The sequence below is a fragment of the Lissotriton helveticus genome, chromosome 7, assembly GCF_964261635.1.
Source record: "Lissotriton helveticus chromosome 7, aLisHel1.1, whole genome shotgun sequence".
Taxonomy (NCBI): domain Eukaryota; kingdom Metazoa; phylum Chordata; class Amphibia; order Caudata; family Salamandridae; genus Lissotriton; species Lissotriton helveticus.
Window position 1 is genome coordinate 404764658 of NC_136068.1, and position 27490 is coordinate 404792147.

A 27490-nucleotide genomic window follows, 5' to 3' on the forward strand; every position below is an offset into this window, starting at 1 on the left:
TAAGGACGAAGCTCTAGCAAGTCGCGTCCGCCATGTTGGCTGGCTGGCCAACATAAGTTTTATTTATGGTGAAAGATCTTGAGTGTTCTAGAATGGATCTGCATTCTTGCTGAATATTTAGGGATTTGAATTACTGGTCATGAGGTGGCAAGCGGATAAATTGAGTGATTTTATTTGCGGGTGCACTATCTCTCCTTCGTTCATGGATATCAGATTGTGGGAAGCGAATGTGCAGGGACACCAACATCTTCAGAAGTTTTGTGAACCAAAATTGTCTCGGTCATTCCGGAGCTATTTGAATCAGATGGCAAGGCTCAGACTTCATTTTACGTAGGAATCTTGGGATGAGAGGTTCAGGATGGGTGAAAATGCATAAGCAAAGATACCTGTTCATCGTAGTTGTAGAGCATTCCCTCACAACCCCTTCTGAGGGAATGTGCTGGCCAACCTTTTGCATTTCTTTTTGTTCAGTGTTGCGAAAAGATCCAATTTTGGGGTGCCTCATCTTTTGAAGACCCGGGCCTGCTGTACCTCTTTTAATTCCCATTTGTGGCATTGGCTGGTGGACCTGCTTAGGGCATATGCCCAAGTGTTGAGTTTGCCTGGGGCATGCTCTTCTTGAAGTGCGATGTTGTTCTTCAGCAACCACTGCCAGATCTCCTGAGCCTGAGATGATGGTATTTGTGATCTTGTTCCTCCTTGCCTGGCCAGGTATAACATAGTGGTGGTGTTGTCTGTTCTTACTAGAACAGGAGACCCGCAAATCCTGGCAAAGAATGCCTGTAATCCTAGAAACACCGCCTTCAATTCCAGAAGATAAATATGCATTTGTCTCTCTTGGGCAGTCCATTTTCCATTAATTTCTAGCTTTTGAAGATGTGACCCCCATCAGTGAAGGAAAGCGTTCGTACTCATAATGTTACTGGGGCATTGCGCCTTGAAGGCGAGGGCTGGAGATATATTTTGGTGTATTTCCCACCATGACAGAGTTTCTTTAGTTGCTGGGGTGATGACGCTGATATTGTCAAACGAGCGTGAGCCTGCATCCACTGGACATCCAGTTGGACATCCAGTTGTCCCTGTAGTGGCCTCATTTGCAAACAACAGTTTGGTATCAATGGAATGCACTAGGATAGCACTGCCAGCATAGATTTGTACATTCTCACTGAAACAGACTTTCTTTTTTGCATTTGACCCGTTGTATGCAAGATCTTGTAGGGTAAGCCTTTGCTATCTTGGTGTCCAGAACAACTCCAAGGAACACTAACGATTGACTGGAGATGAGGGGTAATTTTTCCATATTGGTCTGTAGCCCAAGTGATTTGGAGAGCTGACAACAAGCCCATGAAGAGTTTTGTGCAGAGTGATATGTGGAACCTTTGACTAGCCAGTCACCCAAGTATGGATAAACCTGGTGCCCCTGCTGTCTTAAGAAGGCGGCCACTGGCACCATGCACTTCATGAATACTCTGGGCGCTGGTTGGAGGACAAGAGGCAGTACTTTGAACTGATAGTGGAACCCTGCAACCTCGGACCGTAGGAACTGTTGATGCTTGATGTGAATGCGGATGAGAAAATAGGTGTTTAAGAGAACGAGAGATGTCATAAAGTCAGTTTTGTTGATCATCAATAGGCTCCCTTACAAAGAAAGTATCCTGAAGGGCTATTTCTTGTTCAAGTGTCTGAGGTCCATGACCTGTCTCCATTTGCCACCCTACTTCTTTTTTATTAAGAAGAAGTTTGAGGGGGGCATGGCCAGGCAGTGAGGCAAGATGGCCACGTAAGGCGCAGCTCCGGGACCGGCCCCATCCCACCGTCTATCCTGTTGACGATCCGGCCTGCCCAATCGCAGCTTTGTGTGTCTGACGAACAGTGGACATGAACACGCGAACTCCAGTCTTTCTCCGACATCATAAACTGAATATCCGCTTGCTGCGGAGGGGGGGCCTAGTGTCTGGGCTTGCGCCGGGGCCCACAGTGCTGAGTGGGGCCGAGACGGAGCTCCATGGGACTAGGCCTGCACGCGCGGTGGCGCCGCGTCTGGAGGGCGCCGCCGCCGGAAAGCAAAGAACGTTCCCGCCTTGCCGGACCGGGGCCCCTTGACCCTGTGGCTTATGAGGACAGCCCGGGACTGCCTTGGGAGAAGTATACGGGCCGCTTTATTGCCCAGTATAACCGCTTGACTTTTACCCTGTGGCGGATGCAGGTGCTGCGGGCGCCCGTAGAGCATTGCTCCCACCCGTCCCCCCCCTCGATGCGGAGGTGGGGACTTGTGCCGGGACCCACAGGGCCTAGACGGAGCTCCACAGGACTTGGCCTGCACTCGCGGTGGCGCCGCAGTTGGAGGTGGCCGCCGCCTGAATGTAAAGAACGTTCCAGCCTTGCCGGACCAGGGCTCTTTAACCCTGTAGTATATGAGGACGGCCTGAGACTGCCTCAGGAGAAGTAGGCGGGCAGCTCAACTGCTCCGAATTACCGCCTGGCTCTTACCCTGTGGCGGTCTCGGGTGCTGCGGGCGCCCGTAGTGCATCGCTCCTCCCCCATCCCCCCCAGAGTTACAGACGGTGTTGGGGGTCGCAGGAGGGACACGGAACCATCAGGGGACCCTGACTGCGCCAACGCGGACCCCGCGGGGCTGGCGCTGCCTTTGAGGGAGCATACATGGGACTCCTGGGCCCCCATGTTGCCAAGGTGTAACCGGTGGGCCCATTGAACCGGGGTGAGTAGGTTCGCGACCTACGGGTGCCTCAGTGAGGGCACATGGACATTGATCATTCGGCAGGACCCCTTGCGCTGCCGCCGCTCTCTTGGCCGATGCGGGGGTAGACCTCCTTCTTGAAATAGCCCTACAGAGGTCCAATTCATCGCTCACAGGGACACCTTGGCACCCCCAGCATCCGCCGGCTCCTGGTTTTTGACTGGAGGTGGTGTTACCGCTTCGCTGGGGAACCTGTGGCCAGACTAGTGGAGCACGGAGGGGGTCACGATGGAACGTGTCAAGGCCGCAGGGGCCCGTGGATCCAGGGCTACGCAGTCTAACAAATTAGACTGCTATACTGTCCGAAGGACATCCAACTATCCCGGAAGCCCGGGGGGCGCTAGGTGGCGGATTGGCGGAATGGCCACGACTCTGTGAGGCTCCCGCAGTCCGGACGATTATCCTCTAATTGTCCTGTGTCACTGCCATCGATGAATGCTGTAGTGAAATGAAATTAAGTCTGCTGGTGCCTGGGGTGAAAGCGGAGAGCTTCTTAAAGTCCGCGGACCCGCGATTGCCGCTTGCTGAGCACTGTCCTCTACCGAGCAGGGAAACCCCTGGAGTGTCCTGGTGCTGTGCCTGGGCGTGCGGGGCTACGCCAGCACCGCGGCGGCCACGAGGAGTAAAGGTCGGGCGGCGGCACAAATTTTTTTTTCGGCGCAGCAGGAGTAGTGCTGCTCGCGCCACTCGCTAAGGGCAAACACATCATTTCTGCAGTGGAGCCCCGTGTTGTCTAATATTGTGGTGCGGGAGGGACAGAATAGCTGTGTGCTGACTGAAACGCGCTTCACAGAACACAATATGGCGGCCATTACCGGCAGATCGAGGTGAGCCGGTAGTTATCGGGGGCCTGGACTGCCAAATGCTTTGGGGGCATAGATAAACAGACTGCTGCAAGGTATAAGAGGAGCGGACTTTGATCCTGTGAAGAGGCGGGATTGTGTTTCTTTTGATGTACCGTGGGCTCCCCTGCGCCGCATAACTTTTCCAGTGCCCCGCTTCTGGGCGGCAAATGCAATTTGGGCCGGTATTGAGCCATGGATTGATGGAGGCGCGTGCAACCTGATTGATGTCCGTTTAGTGGCGGCCACGAGGAGGAGTGCCTGCCAGTGTCTGTGCTACTGGGGAGAAGTGACTGCTGTGAGGGGAGAGCTGAATGCGACCATTATTGGACCAAGGCTCTTCTGCTACGTTTTTACTGTGCTTGATGGACTTTGCAGTGCACCTGGCGCTATTAGTAGGGACACGGATGTGACATGCCCTGCTGTAGCTGCTTTGGTGTGTCATAGTGGTGCTGACCATGCTAGAGATGGGCTGTGGCATTGGACTTTCAGATTCATCGTTATACTAAATTTCTGGACAGGTTGTTGGGAAGACAAGTGATCAAAGGCAGACCTGCTAATTTCGTCCACTACCTACATAGCGATCTTCAGCGCTATTGTCTCAATACCGTGCATTGCATTATGGGGAGAATGGATGCGCGCCAACCGCGTCTCACTTTTGAAAATAAAAAGGGCTTGCGCCAACAAGGGGCGTAGTCTGGCGCAGTGGAGAGAAAGGCGCTACCTTGAGTAGTGATATGCATACATTCCTGGCGGAGATACGTCAGGGGTTTGCGACAATGGCATACAAAATGGACACTATCACTACTCGTATGGATGCTATTGCCCACAAGTTGGAAGGGCATGATACGCGCCTCAAAGAGGTGGAGCAAAGAATATCAGACACAGAGGATGTCACGTCGCCACTGAAAACCGCGGTGTCCCAGATGGACAAATTGATAAAAATGATAAATGCGAAAAATGAGGACATCGAAGCCAGGAGCAGGCGTAACAATGTGCGAATTCTTGGTGCACCAGAGAGCACGAACACGAGTCGGCTTGAGGGATATGTAGAAAAGATGCTTGTTGCGGTGGTTGGTGCAGGCGCACTCTCCCCTCAGTTTGTAGTGGAGAGGGCCCATCGATCCCTTGGCCCCCGACCCCCTCCTGGAGGTACACCCAGATCCATCATAGTGCGTCTTCTCAATTATAGAGATAGAGACACTGTATTGAGAGTTGCCAGGGAGAGGAGACAGCTGAACTTTGATGGTGTTTCCTTCACTATCTTTCCGGATTTCACGCCACATGTACACGAGAAGAGTTGGAAGTTCAACGCGGTGAAGCAAAAGCTGCGACAGGCGCAGGTGGATTATGCCTTGTTGTATCCGGTGCGTCTCCGGGTCACATATCAGGGCACCCAGACGTTCTACACGAAACCGCAACAAGCGGCGAGTAAAGTGGGGATGGAATGTTGCTCATGATGTATTTACGAAGGTGGAATGGATATGACATCCCTGCCCGCTGATACTTTGAATGTGCATGTCTCGCTGTACAAGGATGTTCTCTTCTGTTTTTCTTTTGTATCTGAAAATGATATAAATAAAGTTTAAAAAAAAAAAACTATCCCGGATGCCCAGGGACTCCAGCTCAGGGGGTTTGGGCAAGGAGGAGCAAGAAATCTCGCTGAAAGACGTAATGGCTGCCATCACTGGTGTTAAGGCTTCTTTGGATACAGTGGCAATCGATGTCAACCTCATCAGGGCAGATCTGGGCAAAATGAACGAGAAGGTTAAGCAAGTTGAACTTACTACTGTCAATCTCGTTGGGGATGTTGCACAGCTCCAAGGAGAGATTCGCGACCTCCAGGACTTCCGCAAACTTACTGACCTCAAGCTGGACGACTCCGAAGACCGCCTGTGTTGCAATAACCTTCGCATCTTGGGGGTTTCGGAGAAATCAGAGGGACCAACCCCCAGATCTTTTTGTCGAGGACCTCATTCTGAAACACTTGCAACCCAAGGACCTCAGTAAGTTCTTTGTCATCGATCGCGCCCATAGGGTCCCAGGCGGCTGTCCCAAACCGGGCGCTCCCCCGCGGCCCATGTAGGCGTGGGTTTTGAATTTCCGCGACAGAGACATTATCCTTCAGAACTCCAGGGCTGGCGCGCCCCTGTGGTACGAAAAGTCAGACATTTCCTTCTTTCTGGATTTTACGCAGAGGGTGCAACGGCAGAGAAGGTCGTTTCTATCGGTCAAGCGTGTCCTCAGGGAGCGGGGACTGAAATATTCCATGCTGTTTCTGGCCCGTCTGCGGATTGAGGTGGAGGGGAGAGTGTGGTTCTTTGAACATCCCGAGGCCACGGCAGACTGGATCGAGAGCCGTGGAGCGAGGAGCCCGGCCAACCGTGGCAGTGGTGACAGCGAGGACAGTCAACCGGCCTGAGCTGGTGACCTGTGCAGTGGCTGAGTTTGGACTAAGTAGACAGGGTTGTGGGGGGCGGGTCTGGGTGGGGGGTCTACATCTTCGTAGCCTTTGGGTTCGTGGACTCAATTAGACCTGATGTAACTGCTTTTGGATGGGTTTACGTTTGTCTTTTCGGGGCCGGGGAAGGGTGTGCTTTAATTCCCGCGTCTATTCCTTCTACTTTCTTTCTTGAATATTTTTCTAGGGTGACAGGCACTCTGCAAGTTTTTCATGGGCAGAGTTCCAAGCCCAAAGTGCAGGGCAGCGGGGCGGAGGGTTATTGGGCGGGGTTGTTTTGTTATATTTTTGAAGCGTTTATCACATCAGAAACTACTATTGCAACATTGACAGGGGGAGTGGCAACACATTCTGTAATCTCAAATTGTATACTTTGCAATGGCATCAGGTTGGAACAGTGAGGTTAAATTGTTAAGTTGGAATGTCAATGGACTGGGGGACAAAATCAAAAGTAGCGTTGTTCTTCAATATATAAAACGTCATGCCCCCGATGTTATCCTACTTCAAGAAACTCATCTAATTGGTAATGCATGAAGGGCATTGCACAGAGAGGATTACGAATTGCTGCCCCACGCAGGTTTCACCACGGGCTCCAGAGGAGTTGGCATACTGGTGAAAAAGTCCTTCCCCCTGGTAGTGCAGAACAACTGGTCGGACGGAAGAGGGAGGTACGTTGGGGTCTTGGGCACTTGGAAGGGGCATCCTGTCACTTTCCTTTCGATTTATGTGACACCCAGCCTCCATGTTGTCACGTTTAGGGACCTGGGTACACGCTGTTGTTTAATATCCCTGAGGGCCTATTGGTGTAGGGTGGGGATTTGAATTCTGTGGTCTCCGGTGGCTAAGATCGTCATCCTCCACGCGACCTCGCTCGCTCTTCATGCTGGCTGCCTGATTTCCTAAAATCCATGGGCCTGGTGGATGGCTGGAGGGCCTTTCACCCTTCAATACACCTTTCACTCCAGGGCACATGGGAGCCTATCTAGAATGGACTGTTTTTTGGTCCCTGCATCTCAAATTACCCATGTCCGGGAAGTAAAACATCTAGCTAGAGGCATCTCTGATCACTCACGGGTCTGGCTTCATGTGGGGCTTCACTGTAAACAGGTGGGGCGAGTGGCCCCATTAACCCGTATTTTTGGGATCCCCTTATCCGCCGCGATCTCCTCGCGACCATTGATAATTATTTCAGTGAGAATGAGGGATCGGTGGAATCCCCGCAGATACTTTCGGAGGCCTTTAAGACGGTGATTCGGGGCCAGGCCCTTTCCTCGATCTCGGGGAAGAAGAAAGAACAACAGAGGGAGCTGGTGGCCCTGGAGGTGGAGGTGGGGCAATTAGAAGCAGACTTAGACAGGAATGTCACACCTGATAAGCTTCACTTTCTCAAACTCAAACAGCTGGACTATAGGGCGTTGACGACGGACCAGGCTAAGGCCTTGGGTAGAGCGGCGCAGGGGCGGTTATATGAGGTGGGCGACAAAGCTGGGAAACTATTGGCCTGGCTGGATAAAAGAGACTGGGCAAGTAGATTAGTACCTGAGCTCCAAGGGCATGAGGGTGAGTCCCTAACGGTTCCACAAGTCATTGTGTACCGTTTCGCGGCCCACTTTGAGGCAGTCTACACCTCGGCTGCCCCCTATTCCACAGTCAATTCCCACCAGATGCTCACTGATATTGTTTTACCCAGACTGTCGGTGGTTGACAATGACTTCATGGAGAGTAATATATCCAATGAAGAAATAGCAGCAGCAATACGGTCCCTTACACCGGGTGCCGATTGAACTGTACAAACTCAAGCCGGACAGATTGGCCCCATACTTAAGGGCTATGTACGAGGAATAGAGACACTCGGGACTCCTACCCTTGGACCAACGGATAGCCACTATTGTTGCCATCCACAAGGAGGGGAAGCCTAAAACCGATTACGGGTCTTATAAGCCGATATCCCTGTTGAACGCGGAGCCCAAGATTCTGGCAAAGCTCTTTGCTAACCAGCTTTTAACTGTGGTTGAGACCCTGGTTCACCCGGATCAGTCCGACTTTATACCCCACGGCAACACCGCACTGAACTTACGTAGGGTTCACGGGGTTCTAGGCAGGGTGGCCTCCATCTTGGAGCGGGCGGCCATAGTCTCTTTAGACGCTGCCATGGCGTTTCACACCATCGAATGGCCATATTTGTGGGCAGTATTGGAGAAAATGGGGTTTGGCCTGAAATACATACAATGGGTGCAGCTACTGTACTCTCGGCCTATGGCCCAAGTTGTGGTTAACAGTAGAAAATCATATGTCTTTGAGTTGGGTAGGGGGACCCGTCAGGGTTGCCCCATATCCCCTCTCCTGTTAGCCCTGGTGCTGGAACCGTTGGCAGCTTGGATACGCAAGGACCCGATGATTAGGGGCATGCGCTGGTCTCCGGACTGGGAGGACCATATTTCCCTTTACGCTGACGACATTCTTCTGTATCTGACCTCTCCGAGAAGATCCTTGATAGTGGTTCTAGATATCCTTACGATCTTTGGTAGATACTCCGGCTACTCCATAAACTGGAGCAAGTCCCTCCTGTTCGTAGTAGCGGGTGAACCGCCGATTCTGCCACGTGGGTGTCCCATACAGACGTGTACTAAGGGATTTAAATATCTGGGTATCTATCTTTCACTGGATCCCTCGCTCCGTTATTCTCACAACCTCCGGCCCCCCTTGTTTCGACTGCGTAAAGATATTGATAGATGGAAGTTGCTCCCCCTCTCCCTGCTAGGGAAGGCTGCCCTCTTCAAAATGATGTCTCTAGCCCGGTTCTTGAATGCCCTCCAGAACTCCATGGACCCGATACCCGCGTCATATTTCAGGGAAGTAGAGAGCCTCCAAAGGGATCTATTGTGGAATGGCATGCCTCGTATCGCTCTTGGCAAGCTTTCCTTGAACTGGTATGATAGAAGCATTAGCCTTCTCAATATTAAATTGTACTATTGGGCATCTCATCTGTCCTCCATTAACCACTGCACTTACGCCCTACCTAGAGACCCAGGTTATAGCATGTATAGATGGCTCCTCTCTGGAGGAAACTTTAACAGAGCCCTTTACTCTAGGCCCCGGCGCAATGTTCTTACGGGCCCCACTAAACACGCAGTGCACGTCTGGCATGTGGCCACCAAACTCCTTGGTTGGGGGCGCAAGCTAACACTTGCAACACCGCTATGGGATTCCGAACAACTGGGCAATCTGTGGAGAAGTAAGGGGTTTGACAAATGGGATCTCATAGGTATTACCCATACAGGCGACTGTGGGAAAAATCAGACATTAAGTCATTCGCCACATTGCAGCAATAGTACAAATTGGCCGACTCGGAACGCTTCCACTACACGCAGGTTCGACACGCATTTCGCACCCACCTATAGCCCGGGCTCACGCTACCAGAATCATCCCCGCTGGAAGATAGAATATTAGATGGCCATATTCCTGACGGCATAATTTCACTGATATACAAAAAACTGATCAACAACATCTCGGATCCTCTCCAGGCCCTCCGAGAAGTGGAACAGAGATGGCATAGAGATGGACGACGAGGAGTGGCTATCTCCTCTCCCAGAGTGGTGGCGATACCAGCTCGTCTCCGACTTGTCCAACTAAAATTCCTACACAGGTTATATGTAACGGGGCCTCAATTGGTACAGACGGGGAGGGCAGACGGGGATGCGGTCAGCTGGGAACCTTTCTTCACATAGTCTGGGAATGCTAGTTGATCCAACCCTATTGGCGCGACATTCATGATATCATTAGTACTGTCTTGTCCGTACAACTCAGTGTGGAAGCCCGTAGGTGTCTGTTAAACATCTGGGAACCGACTGATTTAAATGTCTGCTTGATACAATGGGTCACGTTGGGACTAATGCTAGCCAAGAGAAATATTGCCCAGCGATGGGGAGCGCCGCTCCCGCCAATAGTTCATGACTGGGAAAAAGACTTGGATTGGGCAATGTTTAGAGAAAAAGCTGTGTATGTGGCCCGTGGATGTCCCAAAAAAAGGTCTTGTGTTCGGGGCTTGTGGAACTCCTATCGGGGAGATATATTTTAACCTCCCCTGACTCCTAATGTCGAAGATCCCCCTTCACCCTAGACCTCCTACTCTCTATTTATGTATACTGTGCTTTACCTACTGTACCCACGACGCCTAATGTACTACTTCCTCTGAAATGCCATTGTATTGCTGATGTTTATTTCTCAACAATAAAAAATGTTTACAAAAAAAAAAGAGGTTTGAGTAGAAGCCCTTTCTGCAGTGTTGCTGAGGAACGTCCTCTACTGCTCTCTTTAAGAGAAGAACTGAATTATCCTGCCTAAATGGAGTTAGATATTGATGTTTTCTCGTGACAGGTGGGAGACCGGTAGGGTTTTTGTCAAATTATAAGGTGTGACCTTGATGAATAATGTCCAACACACCCATTTGTTCAATAATATATTGAGCCACTGATGATAACAAGCAGACAGGTAGTGGACCTTTTGAGGCTTGTGTTGGTGCGAGGTCACTGGTGGAACTGAAACGTTACTGAAGTTTGGCATTGTCCTGGGATTTTCCTCTTGCTGGAGGACATTGGCGAGCTGATTGCTGCGTGTAAGGCATGTTAGAGGCTCAAAACAGTTGTTGCGCAGTAGATTGTGGTTGATAGCCTTGTTGCAGATATGGCTAGTATCTATATGATTGACAAGACGATCTTTGCTGGTATTGACCCCTTCCTCCATGGGACGATTGAAAACGCTGCAGCTAGAATGTTCTTAGGGAATGTGCTGTTTCCGAATCTGCTTTTATCCCCTGAAGGGCGTAATTGACGGGTTTTTCAAATAGATTTTCGTCATCGAATGGCATAGCCATGATTGTTGACTGAACCTCAGGGCAGAAAGAGGTAGCCTTCAACCACCCCTGTCTGTGAATGATTATCGCCCCTGCCATTTGTCAGAAAGCACCTGGCACCTTCTTGAAGAATTTTTGCCTCTACCTTTTCTTCCTCAGGGAGATGGTCTAGAAAGGGTGCCAAGCCAGACCACATCTGACGGTCATAGAGGCCCAGGATAGCTAAGGCATTTTAAGATTTGATGGAAGTAGCTACCATTTCTGCAAAACACTTTCCTATACTATCCTGTCTTCTGCCATCTTTACTGGGACGAGTTGCACAAGGGGCGAGGGGTTTCTGGAGTGATGCTGCGCCACCTGCAAAACAACTGACTGATCATGGACGTCTAGTTAAACTTGCAGGAGAAGAATAAGGGGCTTTATATTTTGTATCCTTTCTCTGAAACAAGCTTTGAGCAAAGCCGGATTCTTTATTAATTTAGCCCCTCCTCGCAAATGTAGCTTGGCCATGGAATGTCTCTTATAGATTTTCTGGTGGAATTTAAAATCATATGGAAAGCATTCTGCTTGCTTCGTAGGGAGAGGCAACTCAAATATTTTAGATGCTCGTTCCAATAACTCATGGAATCCACCAATGTTCTCTGGTAGAGAACTGGCAGGGGAAGGTGAATGAGACAGCGAGGATGGTGCAATGTAGTCATCCCACTCCGTACCTGCAGGGTCTGTGTCTTGACCCACCTCTCCTTCCTACGGCTGCTTGTCCTGATCACATTCAAAATAGTGATCTGTAATGTTTATTACCTGAGGGGCCACCATACTCTCTTGAGCTGGAGGAAGATCAGAAGCATCAGGTAGTGGTGTTTCATGCTCCCTTTCAGGGCGTCCCAGAATGCAGAGAACTCGTGTTTGCAGTTCCGGAAAACATTTATAATAGTCATCCAGCATGTGCCTGAGTTCCGTGACAGTTGAAATTGGCACTGCTATGGTGTCAACAGTGAAGGTGGCATATTCTCATAGTCCTCCTTGTAGTTATAGTGTTGCTTGAAAGAATCATATTGGTGCGGCTGGGCAGAAGACGATCTTTAAAAGAAAAATCTCTCTCCATATACTCAGCAGTATCCCCTTGGTACGCCTCCTCACTGTCAGTGTTGTGACACTTCACACTTAATTTTAAAGGGCTGTACGCTGGTCCAAGAAGACCCTCATCCGCAGACTCTTCAATATCCAGAAGGTGTGCTGTAGGAAGTGGAGATACCTTGCTCTGGGATGTCAAATACGATGTCATCCATGCAGTTTCCAGTTGTAAAGTATCTTTCTTCTGTTCTGTCGACAACATTGTTAACTGAGAGTTGCACTTTATGTGAATCATCGTCGTCGACCCCTGTATTCACATTGGGGATTTGAACACTATCTTAGACGGAGATGTCGTCAACGAGGTCATCGTCATGCGGCCGATGATGAGGTATTCGTCGTCACCCACCTCGTCGATGAAGCTGTTGTCACTGTTGTCGGAGCACTCGTCGTAGGTGCAGAACTGAAAGCAGCCGTAGACAACGTTTTCGATTTTCCTACCCTCAACGACAGAGCTGTCATCGACGGGTCCGTCGAGGGAGTCTTTCATGCTGACAAAGATTTGTGAGGAGTGTGAGGCACAGAAGAAGATGTTGATAGTCTCTTGTGACCAGGGCTTGTAGATAGCTCTTTAGAGGCTTCTTTTTTTTTTCACAATTCCACTTTTTTGACTCAGTTTGATACGAGGTAGAGCCATATTTTTTCACTTTTGCTCAGGTGTAGAGCAATTTGATCTTTCCTCATTATCTGAGCATGATTCCGATCTGGACTTTTTCTTCTGCAGACATAATATTAATCTGGCCTCTCTGTCCTTCAGAGTCTTGGCAGAAAATGTTCTGCAATATCTAAAATCCTTTGGTATATGGTTGGGATGTAAGCTAAGTAAACAGTCCTTAGGAGGATCCTCTGAAAACTGCCTTGCCGTCCCACAAATTCTGCAAGGTCTGAACAATTTGATCTTAGATCTTTCTGACCTTTTGAAATGAATTAAATACACAATACCTTAGGCTGAATTCCTTCAAGAACATTCCTTAGCGGAACAGAGCAGGGTCAGAAGTTCACTAGTAGGAAGAACTGATCAGAGCTCACTGAGACTCCTTCTCACACAATGTGCGGTTAAAATCAGGGGTATGGTGGCTCTGCAGGGGCTTGTGGTCTCAGGGCTTTTACCTCATTGGCTGAAGTTTGGGTCTTTTATAAGGATTTGAATTGGTTAACAAATTCAATTGCTTTCTCAATGCTATCTAATAAACTCCTGTTAGTCCTGCTTATTTAAGTACAGTGGGACTCCCACCATGACGACAGGAAAGATTCAAGCATGTGAATTTATGAAAGATTCAATACTGGAGAATAACTAGATCCCACTAATCCTATGTAATTTCTAGGCAAGAGGAGGATGGTTTGGAAATACTCTCTCCCACCGGGGTGCTAGTCGTTAGAGGCAGAGAAATAGAGTCATTGTTTTCCTAGTGCTCTCTCCATTAGCAGAAGACGTTTGCCATGACCTCTTCCTTGGAAGGACTTCTGCTTTTTAACGGACTGTTGTCGCATGTTTTTATTCCAGGCACTGACCTTTCCAAAATGGGATGGGCTGCTAGTTATTTTTAATGAATTAATATTTATGAATGATTAAAACTGCAACCTTTTCTCCAGCTTAACAGATGTTAAGATCACCACCTGCATCTTTATTTTCTGGATTTCTTCATCAGCGTAAGGACTAGAAAGAGATGTTCCATTTAAAGTTCATTTTAGAGTCTTCTGTTGCACCTGAGGGGGTAAAGAAGTACACCTAAGCCAGGAAGACTACCTCATTGAGATGACGAAAACCACGATATGAAAAGAGGGCCCGAGGGAATTATTTTTAAATGACCAAATGAACTCCAAACCCCCATAAAATGAACAAATAACAAAACTAGGAGAACACTGGTCAACAAAATGGTGAGACTATTAAGCTAGAAAAACCCAAATGGACTCAGTTCCACTATACTGAGACACGTCCCATCAGCCCACCTCACTGGCGGAGCATCGTCATTTGGGACTGAGATATACAGATACAGTGAAGTGCACCCCTCAATGAGGGGGACTTTGTTGAAAAGTGCAGTGCATGAAAAAGTGCGGGTTAAAAATAGCTACCGGAAAGCACCACCATCTTTTATTTAGTGTTTGCCAAGTGCCATGATTAAAAAGAAGTGAAAAAAACAGATAGTTTGAAATAATAACTATCTCAAGGCAAAAGGATCAGGTTCGACATGTTTCAGCCATCATGGTTAATGTTAACCTGGCTTTCTTCAGGACCTAGTTTGAAAAATGCTACTGCAATGAAGCAGAATTTCAGTGTAAATGTAATTAATAAGAACTGGTACGATACCCCTACCAAAGACCTGGAGTACAAGTGACTGTTTCAGTATCCAGAAGATGTAGGGTGTTCATTCATTCCTGTAACCAAAATAGTGATAATCATAAAAACTTTTAAGGTTAGAAAAACTAGCTAACAGTCTCAAAAAAAGCTATACTGTATTGAAGTTTATACAGAAGCAAAAACCTTGAAAGATAGATGCATATAGGGTATTGACCTAGTTCTATTGACCAAATGTAAGTACTCACCCGGCTTTATGTGGGAGAAGACCTCACCTCGCCCGGCAACTGCTCGGTGTGGGAGGCCCGCTCTATATAAAATAAAAAGAATAGGAAAACACACTTCTTAATTCTGAGTGTGTTCTCTGTAAAAACAAAAACCCTATTGTTGAAAATGTCTGCAGACCATAAACCAACCGCACAGGGGCAAGGGATTGTTGACATACCTATGGAATTCTGACATATTTAGAGATTTCCTAGGGGACAGAGTCCCATGGTTGTCAGGTGCTATGGATTAACCAATAAGGAGGCCTATATAAAGACACTGTCCCCCTCTAGTCTTACCTCCCCTTCGGCTTGGTCAAAGACAGAGGTACCGACGGACAGGTAAGTCCTCCACTGGTCAGATAGCATTACCATACTTTTTATACCATACCCCTGTTTAATCTAGTATCTTTATGGTTTAGCTATCAACCTGTTCCATTCTGTAAACTTCTAGCATGTGATCCACATTGTATGTAATGATTTCAGTTAACCATGGGACTCTGTCCCCTAGGAAATCTTAAATATGTCAGAATTCCGTAGGTATGTCATCAATCCCTTGCCCCTGTGCGGTTGGTTTATGGTCTGCAGACATTTTCAACGATAGGGTTTTTTGTTTTTACAGAGAACACACTCAGAATTAAGAAGTGTGTTTTGCTATTCTTTTTATTTTATATAGAGCGGGGCCTCCCACACCGAGCAGTTGCCGGGCGAGGTGAAGTCTACTCCCACATAAAGCTGGGTGAGTACTTACATTTGGTCAATAGAACTATGCATTGAGCACCCTATATGCATCTATCTTTCAAAGTTTTTGCTTCTGTATAAACTTCAATACAGTATAGCTTTTTTGAGACTGTTAGCTAGTTTTTCTAACCTTCAATGTTTTTATGATTATCACTATTTTGGCTACAGGAATGGATGAACACCCTACATCTTCTGGATACTGAAACAGTCACTTGTACTCCAGGTCTTTGGTAGGGGTATCGTACCAGTTCTTATTAATTACATTTACACTGAAATTCTTCTTCATTGCAGTAGCATTTTTCAAACTAGGTCCTGAAGAAAGCCAGGTTAACATTAACCATGATGGCTGAAACATGTCGACCCTGATCCTATTGCCTTGAGATAGTTATTATTTCAAACTATCTGGTTTTTTCACTTCTTTTTAATCTTGGCACTTGGCAAACACTAAATAAAAGATGGTGGTGCTTTCCGGTAGCTATTTTTAACCCGCACTTTTTCATGCACTGCACTTTTCAACATTTTTCAGCACCACTCTACTGGGGAACTTGGGACAGTTTAGTGTCTTCTAGATGCAGTGTGAGCAAAGTCCCCCTCATTGAGGGGTGCACTTCACTGTATCTGTATATCTCAGTCCCAAATGACGATGCTCCGCCAGTGAGGTGGGCTGATGGGACGTGTCTCAGTATAGTGGAACTGAGTCCATTGGGTTTTTCTAGCTTAATAGTCTCACCATTTTGTTGACCAGTGTTCTCCTAGTTTTGTTATTACCTCATTGAGATACCATGGCAAATAACCACTGAGGCCATACCAGCTTTGTCTCTTGCTACCCCCTATATTATTATCTGAAGTGAGAATCCCTTGCTTCTTACTTCAATAAAAATCTTCCTTGTTCGGTCTTAGAAAAAAAGTCAGGGAACAGGATTATCAAGTAATAATCATAATAATCTTTGTTTTGGTTTAAACAGAAACCATAAAAGATGAACATGTAAACAGCTAAATGCTAGTATGGTTAAAAAGCCACCTCGATCTTTTTTTAACAGCACACTTTAAGAATTATGATTATGACTCATCAAGTCCCATAAGGAGCAACATAGCAGCTCAGAAGAAATGGGAAACTGATTGCTTTCACTGTAGCAGATGAAGTCTGGCCTAATCTCCCACCCCACAAATCACATTTTCTAAACTCCTCTTTCATGTAGAGTGAAAGAAGCTGAACCAGTTGCTTTACGCATCTTCAATGAGGCAACCATGACTAACAAATCCACAGGAACCACCTCTTTCAAGAATTTTGCATTAGGAGTCCTCTGTGGAAAACCTATTTTTGTGACACCATTTAACAGCTCAGATAAAATACAGATTTTCAAAGGTACTCATGTGCTCAAACATTCGGGGAGGGGGTCTATAGAAGGAACTTGAGTTTTTGTTTCGATTGTCACGAAAGTAATCGAAATGCTGACTCTAGATGTGGTGGTCTGCAGATAAAACTTCCTCATAGCTCTTTTCAAGAGCTCACAGAAAGCCACAAGGTTGTCAATAGGGAACATCCTAGATTTAACAGAAACTTCTGAGTGGTCCCACCAAGCATCTGAGTCAGAGTCCTGAGCTGAAAGCCTGCATCATCTTTCTATCTTTGGAATGGGGCATTCAGATTGGGAGTCAGCATGACATCTGTGTCTGCCTGTATCCTTATTTGCTCTATGTTTCATGTGCGAAAGCCTGGCAGAAATGTCTCTTGAACGGTGATGCAGTTTATTTAGGGACCACTCCTGATGTGGGAGGCTTGTAGAGTCTAAAGGCCACATGGGAATCCAGAGCTTGGTTGAGGAAGCTCATGAGTAGAACTCATCCATGAAGGCCTTGGATGAGTCTGATTATCAGAAGAGACAGTGACTGCTATGTCTACAGGAGGAGATGAAAAAAAGGCATAATAATCCTCTTCCATGTCTTGGCATGGAAGCCATCAAGAGGTTGGCCACCTCAAAATCAAACGGAACATCAGTGATTAAAAGTAGATGTCCACTCACCTCCAGAAGGGCTGAAAAGAAGAGGGTTTGGAATAGAGGACTCTCATTCTAGAATCAGAAGTAGACTCAGGCAGTAATATTCTGTGCTTAATTTCTCCAGACTTAGCCCTGAGTCGAACCCATTTCCTGTCTCTCAGTCACCTGTGTGACATTTTCCAGGACATCCCACAGTCCTTTATGAAATTAAAGTCAGGAAAACACACCATGCAGGCATCATGGCCCTGATTCCACGATTATGTTCCTTCACAGGACAGGTATTCATCGAAAAGCACCATATGTTGGCTATAACCACTGGGAAATGAAACACCGCCACTGAAGGACAGGTAAAATGAACACCTTTTTCCTTCGACCACGGCTTAGAGACAAATACATTGTCACAAGATGTCAAGTGGAGGTAAAACCCTCCAAACATTTAGTGTTCAGAACCAAAAAAACTGTTCTGAATAAAGCAGGATTGTGTAGAAAAATAACCTGCCTAATTGACTAGCTGCAGGGCTTGCTAGAATTCTCAAGGGGGCGGTGTTTAATGTTTAATTCCTAGTATGCATATGGGTTGCAATGGGGCATAATTTCAAAATGTCTTCTTTGTGCTAAATACAATGTATCAAGATTGGTAGTGTCATCCAAATTGATTATTTTTGTCTTATGCTTTGGTTAATTGCTTAACAAAGAAAAACAGTAAGGGCCTGATTAAGAGTTTCAGAGGTCCTGAATCGAGTGGCATGTCACCGCCCACTCTAGGACCACCAAAACTCATGCCGCCCCTGCCAGATTACAAGTAATCTTGTGGTCTGGAGGGCAGGCGGTATGGCGGTCCAGCGGTTGTGCTGCTTAAAGGCTCTTTGTGAGCCTTAAATAGCACTGCTGCTGGAATGCCAGTGCATGTTCCTGCACGGGAAGGAATGTTTCATGTTGTGCATTCCTTCCAGTGCAGGAACTGGGGGTGCATATCTGCAGGGGGCACAACATGTCCCCCCTATATGCACCCCCATGCACAGGGGCAAGAACTTCCCTTACTGCCAGCAGTTACATAGAGGAAGATCTTCCATGACACTGATGGTGGTGAGGAAAGTTACAAAATGCTTGCCAGTATCCAGAGGCACCACCAAGCATATTGCAGTACTCAGCCAGCCGAGGGACCACCAGGAATGCGGTTCCCTGGTGGTTGTGGCAGTGGAATGGCGGTCTGTCCGTCAAAGTCCTAATAGGGCGGTTTGACCAATCGGTGCAGCTGTGGCTTGAGCACCACCACAGTGCCCCGACGAGTCTGGCATTCCACGGACTGCCAGACTCATAATCAGTATTACGAGGAAGGGGTCCCATAAGGATGAGGAACACAAATTATAACATAATACAAAACGCAATCACATAGACATTGAATCAAACCACCATGTTTTAATCACAATGGGGATGAATAGCAAATAGCGACAATAATCACGTTTTAAAAATGGACAGGTGGAGCAATGCCCCAGAGGGAGGGGGGGTGCGTGATCATGTGAGGATATTGTGATAAGGAAGGGTTAGGGTAACAGAATAATCAAAACTTCAAGCCACAATAGTTTTGATAGTTACACATAATGTACATGAAAAACCATGTTACACACAGTACAATATATGAACAGTTGGGCGAGTTCGCAATCGCGCGGATTCCCAGCCAGATTCATTCGGCCCCCGATCTGCTTCGACGATCTAATCAGACTCCGAACATTGTCCTCATACTGACGGGGAACATCGTACAGGATGTCCGCTCAGCTTTGCCAGATTCCAAATCAGTCTCAGTAAGGTGGTCTGCCCCAACTCCCTTGTCCTGAAGAAGACCCCACCGCAAGGATTTAATAGGACCTGCAATTTTGAGAGGGTCGAAACGTCGACAACCATTTAAAATGTCAACTCCACGGCCCAACTGTTCATATATTGTACTGTGTGGAGTATGATGTATCTTGATTTGAAATCCAAGTTCTTTTGGTTTTTCATGTACATTATGTGTAACTATCAAAACTATTGTGGCTTGAAGTTTTGATTATTCTGTTACCCTAACCCTTCCTTATCACAATATCCTCACATCATCACGCACCCCCCCTCCCTCTGGGGCATTGCTCCACCTGTCCATTTTTAAAACGTGATTATTGTCGCTATTTGCTATTCATCCCCATTGTGATTAAAACATGGTGGTTTGATTCAATGTCTATGTGATTGCGTTTTGTATTATGTTATAATTTGTGTTCCTCATCCTTATGGGACCCCTTCCTCGTAATACTTAGACAACCCAGGTCCCAGGGACTCTATTTGGGTAAAACCCCCCCTAATATACCCCAGACTCATAATCAGGGTCTAGATTTTATGGTTTGATTAGGACAGTTGTGTTCAAATATTTTGCATATGTGCAGAGATATTCTACCTTGTATGAATATCAGAGAGAATTAGATGGTGAAGAACAACCCATAATGGCAAAGTTGTCTAGGATCTTATTTTTAAAATGCTGATGGAATATTGAAACTCCTTGAGATTTGGGAACCAGTGAAATGTTAAATGACATAATACAACAGAGCCAACCAAATTGGCCAACAGGCAGAATCCTGCTACACAAGAGTGAGCATACCATTCAATTCAGGGGGTAATCATTGATCTGGATTCTTGATTACATTTTTACATTCTCTATAGAGAATACTACTTACTGCAAAGTTTTAAAAGCGACTTTACCTCTGTTTCCAGGACCACATGTAGGGGCTTATCAAGAAAGATTCAGAGGCTCAGGGCATAGACACTGAGCACTTGTCTCCGTCACATTGTTATATATTCACAGAATTTAAGATATCCTCATTGTTTCAAAGATGACAGACAATATCTCATTGCTGGTCAATTAATGCTTTCTTTCAGGACCAGACCTCATTGTTGTGTCTCTTTAGTTTCCTGACAGTGTAACCTGTGTCATCAGTAGCTTTAAAATGTATTTGCTTTCTTATTCATATGCTCCTTCTTTAATCTAATTGCAGGAGTACACCATTGTTTAACAATAATATTTTCCTTATTACCTGAGAATTTTTTTTGTCAAAAGAGCATGGAACTAATCAATTGCCTCATCACATATGGCAATGTTTTTCACCTCTGTCCCACATGAATCAACACGCACTCTTCAAACTATTGAGACAAGGATATGCATCCAAGAATCCAATATACTGCCCTCTCCTAAGGACCATTCTTTTAGAGGTCCTGTATCCTCACAACAATTTGGCCATCCTCCACCCAAACTCATCCTATCTATCCATTCATCCTGTTTTGAGGCTGCACACTTCACCCCTCTTATGCTTCCACTCTCTTCACCATTCCTTGTGCTCACTTCCTCATGAGACTGTAGGGTCCATTTTCATAGGTCTGATCCCTCTCACTATAGGATCGCAAGAGTTCAATATCAGCAGCCACGGGAGTGGAACCAATGAGTCTTGACAAAAGGCTGACATTCAGGCACTGCTGCAAAAAACACATGGGAGATTTAATTAGTAGAGCACAATGGAGGCTTAATGAAACAGTATCTTAAAGTTAATTACCTTTAATTGTACTATTCTATTGGGGATCACTTCCTCATAACAATAACCAAGAAAATTTTCCAGCAGGTCATGCAGGATCCAACAACAGTTAATAAAATATCATTAATACAAAATGGAAAGTCCATTATGCAAATATTTCTGTTTAAGACACAATTTAAAAAAGCAAAGGTTGCAATTTAGCGTTTTTAAGGCTGCCAGACAGTGAACTACCGCTATGATGGTCACCAGACCAGTGAACTCGGATTTACTTGGAGTTTCATGATAGATAACATGCATCTTGAATCGGTATGTCGTGATTATGATGGGATATACTACTGACGGACAATATTACTAACAAGTCTTTCTCCGTCTCGAGTCCTTTATCATCATTCGTAGTAGTTAGGTAGTTAGTGTGCAACAGTGAGCATTATCGCCATTTGGTAGAGAGAAGAGAAGGAAGAGGAAGCATACATGTGTTGCCAAAAGAGATTTTTGAGGGTAGACCTCCCTGCTTGAGCAACTACACTGGTATCAACATTTATATCATAAAACATTATTAAAGACAGCCTTGATCTCCAAGTGGCAGCACTGTACATGTCTGAAATGGAAAATATCACTTTTAACAATTACTCTGTGGCTTTTTCAGTTGTAATTTCATATCCTATGCTTATTTCAGCCACTTGGTGCAGGGTCCAATGTTTTTCTCTCTATTCAGAGCTTCTGCTGACTATATTATTTCTTTAACATTGATAAAGCTCTCAATACACTAATACACAATGTCAGAACCGAGTTGGGGGACCTCCAGCAAACAAGGTTTACTGAGCCACAAAGTGGATGAGGCCTTTTATCACTGATTTAGAGAACAGAGAGCCCTGACATTTAACTATAGTAAAGGATAGAAAAATATTAAACACATTATTTAACTAACATTTTTTTTAAATATGTTATGTTACATATATTTATATAAATTAATTGTATTTATTTTAAATGTAGAAGAATACAAAAATGCTACAGCATTATTTACTTTTGAATGCAATCTTTAAATAATGAATAATATCAAACTAAATTGATTTTTTCCGTAGTTTAAAATAAAAAATAGGTCCTCACTATAGTAAAAATACAATTTAAATTATGCATTATTAATTATTAGGAGTGATGTAAAGAATTACTTAAAAGTAATTTTAATAAAAATAAACGTTATGTTAATTTTTAAATTTAAAAAAGGTTAGTAAAATATTTTACAAATAAATATTAAACACATTATTTGTGATTTTGTAGAGATATATTTTAACATTACATTTTATTTATTTGTACCTAACAAATGCCCTCAACTTTAACAGTAGGTATTCCCCTGCTTCCAGCCACTTCCCTCTGCTTCCCCAGCATTTACTACTAAAACGTAACCATAGGTGTGTAAGGTCTCTGCAATAGGCATGGAGATTCCAGCACAGAATAAGATACGAAGGCGGAGGGGGCACCTATGCACATAGGTTTGTGAATGGCATGTTTAACGTTTATGTTAGTAGTACTGCTGTACGATTACTCAATGTACTTCAAAAGGCTGTTTGTGAATAGGTTCCTACATCTACAACACTCTTAATATTCCTGAGCAGTCACAGAGCAGCATCAAGATTGTATTGTGCAGCAAACACAATGGTTCTTTCAACCAGAAAGGGAAACCACAGCCAGGATGGAAGGCAGCTGCATCTTTTTGCCAGTGGTACACGGGAAAAGGTAGTCTGAGAAGGGTGTAGGCACATGCTAATGGTTTTCCAAGCTCACCAGTTGTTTCCCAATACCCAAACGTAACAGAGGAACGGGTTTAAAGTTCATTCAGTTACTCTCTGTTTATACCAAATAAAAAGCAGGTTTCGTATCACAGAATTCAATCTAGTAAGTTAGAAGTAAGAAAGCAGAAAGCTAGCAAATGTTCTCAATTCTGAGAAAAACACAACCAGGTCTTATAAAAGTTACCTCTTATGACCTTAAGAACAAGCCCATCAAAACGTTAGCTATAATGAACTAGGGGACTCATTCGCCATGTTAATTTTGGCCCATAACGTAAGCACAGCAGCAAATAATGTCAATTGACAGAATAACAGGCAATGTAATTAAGAAACACTGGTAAAGGCAAGGCAGTCTTCAGGGACAATCCAAATTCGGTGTGGGATGCAGACTTCAGAAGATGATAAGTAGAAAGGTGTTTATTGACTATAATTATTCAAAACCTCCGCATGAGCTCAATGGGCTACAAGTAAATAACAAGAAGCAGGGAGAAGAAGACTGAGGTGGTCCCCTTTATACTCTCTCTAAACATTTAATGTGAGTTATTTGAGACAAAGTATGTTGAGAAATTTACTGCAGTTCATCATTAATTAATTCAGCCGAGGAGACATCCCAAGTTGGTGTGCCATCCCCAGTGCCTGTAACCATTTACTGAGCCATAAAGACCCTCTGTCACCTTTTTTCTAAAGTTCCCAATCCCACACTTGCAAGTCCCTGAGGGGGAAGCTGGAGAAGAGATGGAGAACATCGCTCAAGGATGTCACCTATTACTCTAACCTGGTCCAAAATGTATAACTCCAATGACTTCAATCATATTTCTCAGAGATATCTACTGAACAGAAAAAGGGTTTATATGCCGGTTTTAAGTACACTTGCCTACTAGGAAGTACATGTACCGTTCTATTGAAATTGCCCTCTTTCAGTTTGACAAATTTGACGTCATTCCATCAAGCCATTTTTTTGTAGCTCATTCCAAAACGCTGTTAACAAATCTAAGTTAAAATTAACAAGCACGTAAAGTTTTAAGGCCTCTCTTTAATTTGGAGCATCGATCAATCTGCAAATCTGGCTAAACTATCAATGAGCCACCAAGAGAGAATTATGTTTACATTTTAGTGTTTCGTTCAACAATGTTAAAATTATCAGCAAAAATTATTTTACTGAACACTAACGAAATCCAGCAGACAAATGAATCCACCCACAAATAGAAGAGTTAAGGGACATTGTACTCTCAATACCTTGGGCAGGGCAGGGAGAATTAAGAGGGATTTCGAATTTTCATCTAGTCTTAATAAGGGGGAAGATAATGGCAAGACGATATGTATGAGCAATCGGGAGTCCACTTATGCACTTCGACCACTTAGACTGCTCACCTCGTGCCACCATCCCGCGGGTCAAAGCCACCCTGCAAAAATGACAAATGATTGCCCTATGCTAAAGTGAAGAAGCAGAAATGTGAATGTTACCCTATTTTTCTCTGTATACAAGTGCAGGGCAATGGACATAAATATACCAAACTGAAAAGAAACACACTTCAGAGCTTACCCTTCTGAACATCAAATGTCTGGGGCTTCTAGGACGCCAGGAGCTGGGGGACACACTGTGGAAAAATGTACTTGATCAGTATAACAATCCCTTCCTCTGTATTAAATTTCCAATAAATAAGTGGTTGAAAGATGGCATGTTATTGGGAAAAAGGAGGGTGGTACGACTGTGCTGTGGAAGCAGATATAAATACTACAAGGCCCTGATGAGTGGTAAGGGGACTTGGACTATGGTAGGCGTTATCAATGTGTGCTCTGCTGGTATCACATCAAAGCATTCACAAATAACCAAATAATTGAAGAATCAATTGCTTTAATGTGAACCACTAAATAAGAGATGGCAACTCAAAATGCAGCAAAATCCATAGATGAATTATCAATGTCTGGGATCTCGCCTCTCTTCTAAGACAGAGGGGCAATATCAAAACAGTCAAAGGTGGCACACTTTTTGCAAGCAGCATAAGTCCTTGTTTCTTCCTATCAAACGATAAATCCCAGCACTTCTCTCTGATTCTTGCTTCCGTTTTATTCTAAATGCTTCACATCCTTTTTTTAAAATTATTTCATGTCAGCAAGCAGCAATGTACATCTTTACAATCAAATTATACACAAAATGTAGCTTAATTAAGACAGTACTTTAAAGCATATACCATTTGGAGCAACAGCAAAATAATTCATTACTTCAAATCCAATTTGACAAAGGAGACCACAGTTTCGACCAAATAACTTTCTTCTAACACCTTTTGATTTGTAGACTGCGGTCTCTAAATGAAATGTCGAAAGTAATCTGGATTGCCAATTAATAAATACTGGTGGTTCTGCATCTAGCCATTGAGTTGTTATGCATAACCGAAAAAATTGACATACAGATAAATAAAAACCCCTGCTCTGCTTCCGTCCTCCCGCTAACTTGATTTGACTGCAAACCCAAAATAACCAATTCTGCTGATAATTGTGCCTGGATCCCCAGACTAACATCAGAAATGAATTGACTTAATTTTGGACAGTAAAAAAACATATGAGAAGCATCTGCAGCAATGGCCCCACACCGGTTACATTTATCCCCTTTGATTGAATTCCATTTTGTCAATTTCGCCGGAATGTAGTATAAATCAAATATGGCCATAAAATGTTGGCTTTTCAGGGTGCCATTAAATAAGACTTTTATCGATAATTCAATTGTCCTAGTCAGATCAATTCTATCCATTCCTAGTTTCCTTTGCCATTTATCCTCCCATACAGCCAAATCATCATCTAAGTTTTTAACAAGAGCTGATAAATTGGGCCGATTTTCAATTTTGCCCTTATTGCTTCTAATACTCCAACTTTCTCAATAGCTATTTGATTTTGCGTATTTTGTAAATCCCAAAAACTTTGTAATTGAAGATATTTAAAAAATTCTGTCTAAACCAAACTATTTATTCTGCAAAAACAGAAAAGAGGCTATTTGGTTCCCCTGAAATAAGTCACCTAATGTATGTATCCCTACTGCATACCATCTAGCCATCACCTGATCCCTAAAAACTTCCGGCAGTAGAGAGCAGTTATTTAAAGGTGTATAATAATTCAAATTTGAATTCCATCCATATCTATCCTTTACTTTTCTCCAGATTTCAAAAGCAGTCAATAAGATTTTAAATTTTGTCTTCTTGTAGTAGCTAGGCTCAATTATACGCACTAGAAATTGCTTCGCTTCCTTCCCCAATACCATCTCATATATTGAAGGGCTAGCCGATTCTTCTATATTAACGTCCTGAAAGATCAAAACACCCATATGTTTCAAGAGTACAGCCCAATAATAGAGCCGAAAGTTAGGAATCCCCCAACCTCCTCTATCTCTGGGTAATATACACCATTTCATAGCCCTCCTAGATCTACGATAGCTCCAAAGAAACAGAGCATAGTCTATCAGTTCTAACAAAAAAAGATGTGGGGAAAAAGGAGAGGGATCGTGCGAAACAAATATAGAAATCTCTGAAAAATTAACATTTTTAAAACATTGCTCCGCCCATATAAAGATAAATGAAGGTTATTCAGCCTTTCCAGTGTCTTATTTGCCAAACCTAAAATAGGATCTTAAATGCTTCAGATCCATCGAGCCACCATCTTATGGGTGTTATAAAGCACCATGCTGTTTGAAATAGCTCCCCACACACACACATACACAAGGCGTTCGTCCAACAGCACCTCCCTTATGCTAGAAGTCAGATTTGGTGGGAAAAACATTTCTCTGCATATTTCTGTTTCTCTTGTAGAGAAGTCTCGAACTGAACATCCCAAGCACAGTACATTCTATGTTAGGATCGGAGGCGAGGATTAGGCTTCAACTGTCTCAATTTTTATTAACAGCAGCCATCAAACGTTATGTAGCAACATTAAAACTACATTTCCCATGATTCCAGTAAATAAAAACACTTCATCCAATCAGAAGAGCATACGTCCCTTCAATATTCCTTGGAGACGCAATATCCTCCTATTTCTTAGCTGTTCAGCAGCTTCAGATAAGTGTTTTTTCTCATTCCATATCCTTACAATATTTTCAGTGTTTTAAGATCTCATTGTATTGTTGGCATTCACTGTTTATGGTGGGAAGGTACTATGACCACTGCCTGTTGCATGTTTTCTTTCAAGTGTGCCTTTCCTTTACAGTGTGATCACTGGCACGTTCTCGCTCCTTCACGGCAGCTTTCCTTCAAACAAGGCTCTGGGCGCGGTGCGGTCATTGGACTGCTAGGGGGCCCGCGCAAACATCTCAACTCGCTCAGCTCTTCCTACCCCCGGGCAGCCGGTGCGTCACCTTCACCCGATCTTTTTGGAAGGTGAAGCGCATCCGGCCGCATCAGTTGTATCCAGGGGCAGTATTACACGATTTCTACTGTGTTTGAGAACCGCCGCCTGGAGCTGAACACCCAATCTGCGGGTAGAACAGGTCTCAAGTGAGACATAAATGTGGGGCACGTCCCAGGCGGGTCAGAACGGTTTCCTATTGACTAAACGGAATGCTGGCCCCAAGGCCTGTGTGGGCTTTTTTTTAAATCAATCCCTCCTGGGATTGCTCGCAAATTACTAGTTTCCCAAAGTACTTTATTCCTCTTTCCTTGCCATATTTCCTGTCTTCCTCCTTGAATAGCTATGGAGAATCCGGAGGATTACATTGAGGAGGAAAAAGCTACTTACCTCCCCATTGATGACCATTTCTGCCAAGTCATGGATGCGTCTATATTTATGTGTCCCAGGTTGTGATGTCATTGACAAAGAAAATACTCCAG

The 27490-nt window shown here is 44.8% G+C and overlaps 1 protein-coding gene across 2 annotated transcripts in view; it reads right to left on the reverse strand.

The window, feature by feature from the left end:
• The window catches only part of LOC144766788 (inactive serine/threonine-protein kinase TEX14-like), a 1338527-nt gene that overhangs the window by 789569 nt on the left and 521468 nt on the right, over window positions 1-27490 (reverse strand). For both annotated transcript variants that reach the window (XM_078650521.1, XM_078650519.1), the window contains exons 6-7: window positions 24223-24277; window positions 20706-20836 (exon numbers count right to left, since the gene is read on the reverse strand). In XM_078650521.1, the coding sequence (XP_078506647.1) occupies window positions 20706-20836; window positions 24223-24277 (186 nt within the window). The remainder of the gene's footprint in view (window positions 1-20705; window positions 20837-24222; window positions 24278-27490) is intronic.